This window comes from Hylobates moloch, unplaced genomic scaffold, assembly GCF_009828535.3.
Source record: "Hylobates moloch isolate HMO894 unplaced genomic scaffold, HMol_V3 SCAFFOLD_3, whole genome shotgun sequence".
Taxonomy (NCBI): Eukaryota; Metazoa; Chordata; class Mammalia; order Primates; family Hylobatidae; genus Hylobates; species Hylobates moloch.
This window is the reverse complement of record NW_026652278.1, coordinates 148,062,729-148,075,660: the sequence shown is the minus strand read 5'-3', so window position 1 is coordinate 148,075,660 and position 12,932 is coordinate 148,062,729. Positions and strand designations below refer to the sequence as shown.

The window sequence follows — 12,932 nt, the reverse complement described above, 5'->3', positions numbered from 1 at the left end:
CCACAGAAAACTTTAACCATCCACCTTTGAGAGTCCTAGATGCTTCTAAAATTCTTGACAACAGCACAAACTTGTGAGATTTTTATTTTCTTTTTCTTTTTTTGAGACAGAGTCAATCACTCTGTCACCCAGGCTGGAGTGCAGTGACATGTTGTCGGCTCACTGCAACCTCTGCCTTCTGGGCTCAAGTGATTCTCCTGCCTCAGCCTCCCGAGCAGCTGGGATTACAGGTGCCTGCCACTATACTCGGCTAATTTTTGTATTTTTAGTAGAGACAGGGTTTCACTATTTTGGCCAGGCTGGTCTCAAACTCCTGAGCTCAAGTAATCTGCCTGCCTCAGCCTCCCAAAGTGCTGGGATTACAGGTGTAAGCATTGCACCTGGCCTATTCTTTTTCTTAAAATAGGGTCACACACTGTATTTTAAGTGACTCCCTCCATAATCTTTGGCATTTTTAAAGCCATTTAGGGACACACACACACACACACACACACACACACACACAAAAAGCAGTCAACAGCCGTAACCCTAAATTTGGAACTCTGAATACAGTGTACTTTGTGTAGTGTATGGTTAGACATAGCTGACTGCAGTGTTAAGAAAACAGAAATGGCTTGGGAAAGCAGCATAAGTGAACACATCTAACTTGGAGGTTTTAGGAATATTTATGTGTATATACCATCCTCCTCGGTGGAAAACCCTTGGGACTGATAGGGGGCGAGGCGTGGGTCGGACTCGTTCGGTTTATGCCACTGAGGTTTGTTCACAGGCCTGCTGCTGGTGGGATGCCCATGTGGCTGCTGTACGGATGAAGGCCCAGCTGTGTCGGAGGATCGTGCGACCATCCGCGATCTCTGAAGGGCCACGTTGTAGTCCGGCGGTTTCCTGGCTGGATGGGAGTGCCCTTCTGGAAAGTCAGTAATGGGAATTCCAATGTAGCCGGGAGGGGTGGGCGGGGGCTCTCGATACCTGCCCTCCTTTCGCGCTAGAGTAGAAACAAGGCACCAGCATTAAAAACTAGTTCATGCCACAAAAGTTTATTAAAAATATAAAAATAATTATTAAAACAGCATCCGCAGTGTAGCAGCAAATGTGCATTTGTGTGGTATGGGTCAGAGGTACGGTGTGAGGCAGGCCAGGGAGTGCATGTTAACTAAACCAAATTTCACAATGGTTATCTCTGTGTGGTGAAATAACTGGTGAGTGAAGCTGCTAGTCCATCTAAGTGCTTTTATCTTTAAATGGGCTGCTTGTCCATTTAAAATGATCTGTAACTATAAAATAGTAAGATTAAAACCTAACCCCTGGATTTACTGGAAAGACTGAAGCACAGGAAGAACCTAAGCACACAGCACTACGCCTAGAACCTGTTTGTGCTTGGTACAAGTTCCCTTTTTCCTCTCTGCCTGCTGGATCTGCCCTCTTTCTGGGCATTTATCTTTACCAGGCAGAGAAGCAATTCTACATCACTCTCGGGTCTCAGGACTTCACTTACAGAAACTTGGAAAAGTTGCACAAAGGATCCCAATTTAAAAACTCTAAAACTATTACTATAAGGTGTCTATTTTTCTTAAAATCCCTTTATTGATGCTCATGACCTAGAATATGAAACCTGTATAGGCCAGTAAAACTAAAGTTTCATTTTCTTGAACTTTTAAAACTCAATTGTTAAGAACTAAAAATCATTCTTCCTTCCTTTGCAATAAAAATTCCGAGTATTAGTTGTAAGCACTTGAAAAAGTCCAACCTAAGAATATTTATTAACTGTTTTCTCCTTATTCATTGTAAAAGGATATTAAACTTGAAATCTACCCATGACTATTTACATGGCTAAATAACTACAATTTTCCTACTAATAAAAGTAATGTCTGTAATGATTATACTCCAGAATTTCTCATTCTACAACCTATCATCTGTTCCTACACTTCGTCTATATAGATGTTAATTGTGCCATAGAAAATATATCTCAACAGGACTGAGGGAGCATGAGAGCCTCTTCTAACAGAAACAGCAGCAGCAATAGCTTTCATGTACTTAATGAATCTACTATCTGGGCACTGTTCTGAATACTTTGCATAAATTTCCTTGAATCCTCACACTAACTCTATTAAGTAGAAATTATTAAGCTCATTTTACAGATGAGGAAACAGGCACTGTTTTGTATTTTACCCAATGTCACAAAACTAATAAAGCGGCAAACAGGGATTCAATCCCCAGTCCGCCTGACTCCTAAGCCCGTGCTCTTAGTCATTACACTATTAGCACCTCTCCCTCCTTCTACAGTGTGCACAAAGATTTGCTTATCAAGAAATGATGTGTGTGCAGAATAAAAATCAATGGAAGACTTTTAAATATACAAAGTGTATAGTTCTAAATACAATTAAGAGAACAAAATAGAAGAATAAAAGATATAAAAGAGTTTCAATTAAAGAAAAATTTCTCCTCTATGAGTAACAGGAATCCATTCTGATTTTCAGGTTAAGAGAAAAAAATTAGACTAGATAATATCCACAATGACAATGTACTGATCCTGATAGCTAAGATTTATTGAATGTTTTGTTATGTAGGAATAGATCTGTAGGTACCTGACCACAAAACCTGGGCTCTTAACCACTATTGATTTCAAAGACCTTAACACACCACTAATTTGGAAGTCCTATATAGCAATGGAGAAAATGAGGAAAAGAACCAACAAACACATAATTTTACTATTGTAATAAGTTGCATTAAAGACATGATCCAGACATGACAAAGTCCCCCAATTTTAAAACTTACCAATGAGCCCCTTTGTAGTACTTGATGCCACAGCTATGTGGGCAGGCATGGGGACAGGCTTGGTTTCTTCTGTGGTCACAGACGTTAGGCTACTGCTTTCGGCTTCAATGGAAACGTCCTTTCCACCCCTCCGCTTTATTGTGCCTGTGTCACCTTCTGAGTCTTCTCCCCAGTAACCTGTGGAAGACGCCCAACTTGCTCGGGACTGGGCTTGTTCAAGGCTTTCTCTACTTTGATTTTGCCTGTTATACTTTGTGCTATGATCAGAAAACATAATTTGGTCCATATGGCTGCTTGATGCCCATAAACCTGCAGGATCCCCTGAATAATCAAAGTGAGTATGCCCGAATGGAAGAGTCTCCCAGCTTCTCTGGTGCTGGATCGTCTGTATATTATCATGGGAGCCACTTGAGCATGACGTCCAGCTCCCACGGCCACTGTCAGCAGCATCAAGTGACGCGCGATCCCCCTGATCCTGGGAAAGTTCCTCTGTGCTTGGAGAAGAAATTACTGTAGCTGTAGCATATAAGCCTCGGCCCTCGGACATTGGTGCATAGGACCTAAGTGGTTAAAAGAAATGGAAAAAAAAAAAAAACCAAAACAAGATTGATAACTAATTCACCTATGATAAAACCAAAATACCCTTTTTCCTAGAAAGGTAGCTTGCTTTCATCCCAGAAACAGGATAAAAGTAGCACTGAATTGCCTTATATTGGCCAGTTCTGCCACGTCTAGCCTTCTGACTTTATCATTACTATAAAACAGGCATGGGGGAAAAGAACACAACGTGCCATAAAAAAAAAAAAAAAAAAAAATTTCCCCAACAACATTAAGGGTGGCTCAATATAATCTGATTATTTCAGGAAGGCAGCTCATACAAAAGAACTGGGATGGATCTACAGTCACCCTCTGCCTTCGGCACGAACAATTGTGTTCCAATGAAGAATAAACTTGACTAAAAAAGCAGTCTGCTTAACAAAAATAACATGATACTTAGTGTAGAAATTGTGAAAATCAGAACTGGGACGGGAGAAAAATTCTTAGGCGTTATGTAAAATAAATAAAAACAAACAATGGAAGAAAAGACTCATTATTAAAATAGAGATGGAAGGATAAATTCAAAAGAACATTAAAAAGAGCCACCTACCCCAAGCTATACTGATCAGGTTCCATCATGGTCCGCCTCTCCATCCTGCCCATCCCTAGGTTTGTTTCCACGATGCTGACAGAATGCCTCTGGCGCCTCTCATCGTGCAGTGAGACTGGCATTGAGTCAAAAGACGAATTGCTGACAATACTGGATCGTGAAGAAATTTCACTGTGACCAGAATCTGAAAAATTATCCACAGTACCACTGGGAGCCAAAGTATAGCCTGCATGAGAAATACGACCGTATTAATTAGACTCTCTAGGTTTATAACATCAAAGGGAAGTCTACCAAATAGAAGCAAAAATAAAATGCAGGCATAGATATCTCTATAGAAGTGGGGAGAAAAACCCCATTTCACTTGTAGAGACCACATGACTAAGAGACCAATGTTTTATTCTAATGAAGCTTAAGAGGTTTAATCAAAGTTTAGAGAGGAAAAAAGAAAGTATCCTACAAGCTAGGAAAAGATGCAGAAAAGGCACCACTCGACTATTCTTAGCTCCCTTATCTATATAATTACACTATTAGTCTATAGAAAAGAAACCACGAAGAATAACGGATCAGATTTTAAAGTATGTTTTTTTCAAAATGCAAAGCCACTGATCTTGTTTTCAACAGTTTTCAATTTTTAGAACTTGTATGGCATAGACTAATTCAACTGGAAATACCTGTATCCTACCTACAATTTCAAGTAAACATATAAACAACAAAAAAAAAGAAATAAGACCTGAAGATGTCTTTGAATTTTTGCCATTTGGTTTTTCAGTATTAATATTGGTTGAATCACATAAAAACCAATCGTTTTGAAGGAGTTAATGGGCACTTTTCACAAGATGATTACTATAGAATATCTAAACAGATGCCTACTTCTTGGCCTGAAAGGACCCTTAAGTCTCTTTTGTTACTAAAAATAATTTTGAAAGTCACAATGGAAGGGGCCTATCTTGATTTTTTTTTTTTTTTGAGACGGAGTCTCCCTCTGTCACCCAAGCTGGAGTGCAGTGGCAGATCTCGGCTCACTGAAAACTCCACCTCCTGGCTTCAAGCAATTCTCCTGCCTCAGCCTCCCAAGTAGCTGGGATTACAGGCGTGTGCCACCATGCCTGGCTTATTTTATTTTATTTTTTGTATTTTTACTAGAGACAGGGGTTTCACCATGTTGGCCAAGCTAGACTCGAACTCCTGGCCTCAGGTAATCAGCCTGTTTTGGCCTCCCAAAGTGCTGGGATTACAGGCGTGAGCCACTGCACCCGGCCCTATCTTGATATTTTTAATGAAAAAAATCCAAATCTTCTTTCTCAATATTCATTTTTTTCTTGTCTACATTACTAGGGATCTTGTGTTACTTAAATATTGATTTTATATTATGTGCAATGCAAATTCCTTCAATGCCACTTACCTAAGAAAAATTAAAATCTAGAGCATCTAAATGTTGCCAGTTTAAGTATGTTCTTTCAGTATATTGGTAATTCCTGATTTATTTTTTAAAGGCTGCACAGGTCTTGATAAGATTTAATGTGTTCATTTATAAAATGTCTTTTTATAAAACCACACTGCAAGTTCTGACAGATAAGATTTAAAGCCTTCCCTGAACAGTCTGCTAAAAAAAAAAAGTTTCAGAAAAATAAATCACTTGGAGCACTTGACATTTGGAGGAATTCTCCCATTTTCATTAACTAATGAGATGATTCCTCTCTTTCCCACCCCATTTTTGGTTCTATAAACCCCACCTATCCCATAGGTCCGTGGTGCATTGTTATTCTTGTTACTGTTCTCACTTCCAAGAGAAGAGGAGGAACTGGTTAAGTCCAACTGCCCGGAGCCAAAAGATCTCAGCTGATTGCCACTGCCACCTAACAACAGGATGAGAAAAGAATTGAGATGCATCCATGTAACAAGGACAGGAGAGACTGATACCCATACAAAATGCACAGATGTCTGAAATATCTACCAAGTAAAGCAATACCTGTTGCGTCAGTGAAATTTAACAATGTATTAAGCCCTTTTGGCCTTCCTTTAGGGAAAACTAAGTCCTAGCCATTTATTATTGGCTTACACTCATTCAGTTAAAAGGGTAGGAGGAGGAAGTAGCCTGAAGAGTTATGCAGCAGAAAATTACCTAATCTTTTAATATGAGAATGTATCAACATAAGAATGCGACTCTGAGTACCTAAAATATAATCTCTTGAAAAATAAAACAAGGTAGCAACCAAAAAGGTAATCAAGACCTGTGTTAATACAATGAAAAAATAAATCAGGAAGATATTAGTTTTCATGTTTTCAAAGCCCTCTTCTCTGTACTAATGTCATATAACCAAATTTAGTTAGAACAAACTGTAATATAAAAAATTCTTTGTATAATTATCATGAATAAAAAGTAAATGTATTTTTAAAAGGCTTCTTATAGTTATAAATTTAATACTATTTATTGTAAGTATAACATTTTTAAAAACCACCATTCTTCCAAATTTATAAACTGAGGGAAAAAAAATCCATTGGGCATTACTCATGAGCTCATCTTAAATGACTATAATGTTAAGAATTATGCAATACATTACTCTGGAATTTATTATAGCCAAAATGTATAGGTTTTGGTACAAGAAAACATAAAGTAATTTAATTCTACCTTTCCTTGGAGAACTCTGTGGAGAAGTAGGAGGGGAAGAAAGCTGCGAAGATGCATTTGATATTGTATCTTCAGCTTGTTTCTTGTGACGTTCCAAACTTCCTTCTTCAGACAAAGAAAGAATTTTCTTTAAAGCTTGGGGAGAGTTTATGCCTATAATAGAAAAAAAACCCTTAAATATGTATTTTCAAGTCTGAAAATAAACAACACTTATTAATAAAAAACTTTTTTGTGTTAAGATTTAATATCATTACATTGAGGTTCAACCTGTTTACAATCTAAATGTTCTTTGTACTCTTCATGGCCCACACAGTAAGTGCCTACAGAAGGCATGAGATACCCATAGTTTGGTTTCAGACTGATATCTGCCACATTACCAGAAATATATTGCTTTTGATATTTTATGTTAGATTCTAAACTTTGAAGTAGTCACCATCTTTATTCAACAAGATGTTAGGTAACAATGAAGAAGAAATGGACAATTTGGAAACACTGAATTTAGGATGGAAGTGGCACAGCTAGACATGTTTATTATTAGAAACCAAATTTGAGTTGGAAACTGTTTTGTATCCTTGGAAAGGGGTAGCTCAACAGAAGTGAGAATAGAGGGAGAAGAGTACAGAGTCAAGAGCTAAGAGGAACTAACTAGGAAAGTGAATGAAAGCGCTCTAAGGAATTCCACGCAGTTAATACTTGATCAAGTAAACAGATGAAAGAGAAGGGCGGAAGAGACCATGAAAGTGCTGTGTCCCAAAACCTTGGAGGAAGGTTTCAGAAGAAGGAAGTGAGCCAGTACCACGTGTAGGATCCAAAAGGATGAGAGTGGAGGAAAAATTATTCTGTATGTCCATGTAAGATGATTTCCCTCCTCAAAATTATTTTTCATAAATGAGGAAGTTACACTGAAATATTTTACAAAGCCTCTCATATTATGATGAGGCACTCTCAATTTTATTTTGAACAACAAAGAGATATTTGGGAAGGCACTACAGCCTGAAACTACCTCAAATTAGTGTTAGTAAAATTTAACAAAGATTTAATCCTTCAGTTCACTTCATGTAAGCAGTTTGATGTTGTTTTAATACAATCTTTTTTAAAAAAATCTTTTAAAGCAATACTTTGATTACATGTAGAAATCATATACACAGGAAATAAAGCTAATTGAATGGGTAGTTTTGATCTGGAAAAAATTTCCAAGGCCAGCATCACACACAGATTCAAAAAGTACTATCTTTCAAACCATGTGGATGGATGTGAAGATGTTATGCCTGAGAAAGCTGTGTGAGATACTTCAAAAGTGGTCCTAGTGATGACAAAGACACCAATGTTTAAGATGTAGAAAGTATATAGAACAAAACTATTTCATGGACTAGAGTGGGGGGAACACCTGCAGCGTCTCTAAATTAGTATTTTATATACTGTGATTTTATTTTATTTTATTTTATTTTTTTGAGACGGAGTCTTTCTCTGTCCCCCAGGCTGGAGTGCAGTGGCGTGATCTCGGCTCACTGCAAGCTCCGCCTCCCGGGCTCACGCCATTCTCCTGCCTCAGCCTCTCCAGTAGCTGGGACTACAGGTGCCCACCACCACACCCAGCTATTTTTTTTGTATTTTTAGTAGAGACAGGGTTTCACTGTGTTAGCCAGGATGGTCTCAATCTCCTGACCTCGTAATCTGCCCGCCTCGGCCTCCCAAAGTGCTGGGATTACAGGCGTGAGCCACCATGCCTGGCTGATGTTTTTCTTTTAGTAGGAAAGATGAAGTGTAATTTAGCTCCTTCACATTCAGGAGTTAGTTGTTTTATTCTTTTCCCCTAAGTTATAGAATCAGTGAGTCAACAAATAAGAATTTACCTTCAGACAATTCATTTAACTTAAAATATTCTGCTTAAATCCCAGCAGTTCGTTGGTTGTAAGGCAAAACCAGTTTAAATAATGTAAATGAACAAAGCATCTTCTGCGCTTAGCAAAAATTAATAGACACATAACTTCTCTATTAACACCCTGTTATAGTAAATGAGCATGATTAAATGAGATATTACTTATAAAAACAACCCCTTCCATTGGCAAAGTCAGGTTTAACTTGCTGAGTGTTCACGTTTTATTAGGAGCTAATAATTACAGAGAAACTCAAATATATTAGACAAAGTTATCCAAGACAAATATTTTTTTCCTAATTTGCAAACCATGACAGTGAATGGCACCAAAAAAAGAAATGAATATAATCACTTACCAAAAGGTGGGAGATCCTTTACGGGCACTTTCTTCCGTGAAGGATAAAGGGACACGGCGGGAACCTGCAGTCCCTGGTTGATTTTATGTGCTGGTGGTGGCTGCTGCTGGGGCTGTGGCAGGGACTGAGCTTTCTGTTGTGACCCTGCCCTTGGAGCTACTGGAGAGGTCTCGGATTTGACAGGCTTTTTGTCACCAGGATTCTTAGGCACTGATAATTGTTTGGGTTTGAAAATAGAACAAAGAATTTTAGATGCTAGTAGCTATGTAGAAGATAATTCTAGAACCGTGTGAGCATTTTCTGCAGTTAGAATACGAAATTAATGCACACCTTTCTTCCTGTTGCCTTTATGAAGCACAGAAAATGGATGGGGGACCCTAGTTACAGAAAATATTAGCTATGTGGCAGGACAAAGGTATCTACTTTATGAAGTCAGCAATCTCAAAAGATGATTATACTATTAAACACCCCATTAAAAATATAGAAAAATGTGGGTAGTTCAATATGTTATATCCATGTATATGAAAGACACAAATACATGATAAAAGCTACAACAGAAAAGTCATCAGGCACTATTTTTCTAAAACAGTGTCCCAAATTGTTTGACATGTATGTGCTAAGTTTTTATTTAATAAATGCTGTCAACTGCAATCTATTTACTACCACATTCCTAGGAGGTAGAATTATCTGTGCAAGCAAACAGTAGCCAATAATGCTTGAGTATTATACTGAGTATATATTTTGTGGTAGACAAATGGCAAAGCAATTTAGGACAATTAAATGTTGTATATGTAGTATCTTAATATTCAAAACTCAGTGACATATGTATGCTTCCTCCCTTTTACACGCCTGGAAACTAAGGATTAGGGAGCTCAAGTAACTGGCCTAAGGCCACATTGCTAGTAAGAGGAGACAAACAGGACTTGAACTCAGACCACTCTGACTCCAGAGGACAAGCTCTTCTTCAAGACAAATGGAAAATGCCTTTGTCTTACAAGTCAAGATGCAGATTTAGAAAAAAAAAACTGCCCCATTTACAGACTAACCAGATTTTTAAAGGCTATTGTGGTTCACTGTGGAGCAGAATCATTGCTCTAACTAACTGGTAGCTGAATTTGTTGTTGGGTGTTGTTTGGGCTAGTGGTTAAAAGGCAGCCAGCACACCCAATTTTATGCCCTGACTCCCCTCAGGTTGCTTATACTTTGGGGGTATAAGTTTTGTGAGAACAAAAGACATGTAAATGGGAGCCATATCTATATATGCGTCTGTTGCATGTGTACTGGCTGCTTTAGGTGAAACTAAAGCAATGGGTTGCCTTAGATGTGGACAGTGTCATCCTCCACATACTAACCCAGTTGACATGAGGGCCTGGCCGCGCACAGTGCTACCTAGTATTCAATATTAGCATTCGAGGGAAAGACTAGTATATCTCAGGATTGCTAGCTCCCCCTCTGCACTAAGCCTTATTTTGTCACTGCCCATACCACTGCACAGAAAACAAATCTGAATTCTAGCCAAAGTCTGCAGCCACTTTAAGGAAAAACTCACATGTGTTGGTTGCTGGCTCACACTGCAGAGATAATGTCTGAAGACTCTCCTCATCCATTTCTAGCTCCAAATTGGAAAGGTACTGCTTCACTTTTCGAGCCATTTGGGCATCTTCATAAAGCTTTTTGGCATTGAGAAAGGAACTACGACGTACCCGCTTTTTATGACCACCTGTCTGAGCAACATCTAGCACTGTTGCGTTTGTACTACCCTGGCTGAGAGACCTGGAAGATGAAAAGGTAGATATGCAGCTCACTCTAGCATGGGAATACTTCATCTATTTAAAACGTGCCAAGACTGATATTAATATTGTATGTTCAAAAGGTCACATGCCTCATTCCAGTGAGTAAACTGTTACACAGGAATATAGAATAATATAGATTTTAAAAATTTAAAGAAAATTATACATAATACACATATAAAAATATATGTTTGGCACCTGTTCAGTTCCAACTAGGAAATTCTACTTTTCACCTCTACAGAGCATTTAAGGCAGTTCTCTCACAGGTGCCAGAAAACAATAATTACATATAAAAGCTCATGCAAGAATACAAAGCTATAATCATCAGATTTGCAACATTAAAATTACTGCTCCTAAAGAGGATATTATACATAAATTTAAATAAAATTAGCTACAATGTTCACAATTGTCTTCTTATTCCTTGAGTTGAATGTGGTGAGTTTTTAAAGTAATACGGTCAATCTGTTAATAAAACAATCATGCAAATGTAAACATATATGTATGGAAACCATTGAGCATATGAATTGTTAAGAATTATTTTTAAAAAGGATTGGTTTATACAGAATGAAAATAGTAGTTAGTTGAGCTGTAAAAAATTTGTGTTTAACACCTGGGGGCACCTATTATATATTAAATATATTTATTTCTCACGTATCTGTGAAATATTTTAATTGCACAATTTTTCCTAATATCCTTCCTCCCCTCGCCCTACTTTGAGCTTTCCGCATTTCAAGACACACCAATTATATTAAAATAAAGTATTTCTAAGAGCTCAGAAAAACTGGTCTATAGTTCCCCAGAACAATCATCAATCATTTCACAGCTCTCATGGATCATGACTTCAAAAGCAAAAGCCCCAACAGATTAAACTTGAAGTCAGTTTGCCATATGAAATTCTGCTACAGCAAGAGGGTTAAGGAAAAAAATGCAAAAATGCAAAGCATCAGAAAATACAGCAGGTAAGAAAACAATGCAATGAGCAGAGTAAGAACTGTGTGTGGGTATGCAAGGTCTCCACCACTTACCCCAAACTCCGCCATTTCTTCTTCCTGTAAGTGAGAGCCATGGAGATTGAAGCATGGGTGTAGAAAGAGAGACAGAAAGATCACAAGCTCAGAAAGAAAGGACTAGACTTCTGGATAAGCAGTTCTAGAAGCCCACAAACATTAAACTGCATAATCACCTCACACACGCAACTTTACTAGAAATATTTTTCTGGCTTAAAAGACAATTACATTTAAATTTTTTGTTCTAGAATTAAGACTGACTTTTCTCTCTTTCACTGAATTAATCACTTTCTACTACACTGCTAGCTAAATTTGTTGTGTGGATATTGAGACAAGACTATCTGGGGTATTTACATATTTTAGTGCATACTACTAGTTACGAGTTTTAGCTCTACAAGTCAGTGTTCTGAGAAATAAGAAACACATAAAATTGTGACTATTACACTGAAAATGTCTGAAAGACAAACTTTTTACTGACAGCCGAAAGAACACTTTATACAGAATAAGACATTTATTCCAAATTAGAGCTCACAGGTGATTCTCAGCACATCCTACTATAATTTCTGCCATACTACAAATATAAATATTCAAACTTTTAAAAAATCATTTATTGGGAAGCTCTAAATTTAACCTTCTCTACTCTCACACGTGCCACTGAAGATGACATACTCACCGAGTCCTGAACATGAGGGCAGGGTCCATGTTCACTGAAGCCATTCGGCCAACGTGACGAATTTCTTTTGCAATCATCCTTAGCTTCTCAAAATTGACCAGCCCGTCTACTTTTGAGTCATTTCCTGAAATTGACAGAGGAAAAAAAGGAAATCACATGGCATTTATTCTGTGCTTCTCCAAGCAAAGATGGAAACCCTCTGCCTTATGTTTACCTTCGTGAAGGAAGGTGAGATCCTTCTTGATAACTGGGAATAGAGGGATTATGGGAGGTTGTAGGTTTTGACTATTGAGAACATTGCGATATTTTGCCATGTTTCTGGAAGGATCAAACAGGTCTTGGAGATCTTGAAATAGTTTTTCGTATTTATTGGGAAGTTTCTCCCAGGTTGTTCGCAGTCTTGCCACTGGTGCCAGGTTTAGGCCACTGAGAGGAGAAAAAGAAACGTGGTATAACAACTAAAGTAAAATAGTGTACAGTTTATTTATTGACATATAACATCTCTATGTTTATGCTTTATATTCATAACAATTTACAGAAGGCTGCATAAGAAACTGTTCATAATTCTGGGGAATGAGATGGCACAGGGAAGTAGGGTCAGGGTCAAGCCAAGGCGTTTTACTCTTCTCTTCTCTATAGACCTACCTCATCTGTTTACTATCAGCAAAACCACCTGAAT

General features: G+C 37.9%; 1 protein-coding gene across 11 annotated transcripts in view; it reads right to left on the bottom strand.

Annotated features, from left to right (window-relative positions):
- RAPGEF2 (Rap guanine nucleotide exchange factor 2) overlaps positions 1 to 12,932 on the bottom strand; it is a 257,309-nt gene that overhangs the window by 3,440 nt on the left and 240,937 nt on the right. For 4 of the 11 annotated variants that reach the window (XM_032148637.2, XM_032148641.2, XM_032148680.2 and 1 more), the window contains 10 exons: positions 12,468 to 12,679; positions 12,254 to 12,377; positions 11,599 to 11,622; positions 10,333 to 10,556; positions 8,784 to 8,993; positions 6,552 to 6,704; positions 5,656 to 5,778; positions 3,923 to 4,148; positions 2,776 to 3,335; positions 680 to 985 (listed from right to left, as the gene is read on the bottom strand). In XM_032148637.2, the coding sequence (XP_032004528.1) occupies positions 680 to 985; positions 2,776 to 3,335; positions 3,923 to 4,148; positions 5,656 to 5,778; positions 6,552 to 6,704; positions 8,784 to 8,993; positions 10,333 to 10,556; positions 11,599 to 11,622; positions 12,254 to 12,377; positions 12,468 to 12,679 (2,162 nt within the window). The remainder of the gene's footprint in view (positions 1 to 679; positions 986 to 2,775; positions 3,336 to 3,922; positions 4,149 to 5,655; positions 5,779 to 6,551; positions 6,705 to 8,783; positions 8,994 to 10,332; positions 10,557 to 11,598; positions 11,623 to 12,253; positions 12,378 to 12,467; positions 12,680 to 12,932) is intronic. The other 7 variants (XM_032148670.2, XM_032148657.2, XM_032148701.2 and 4 more) reach the window with 4 other exon arrangements.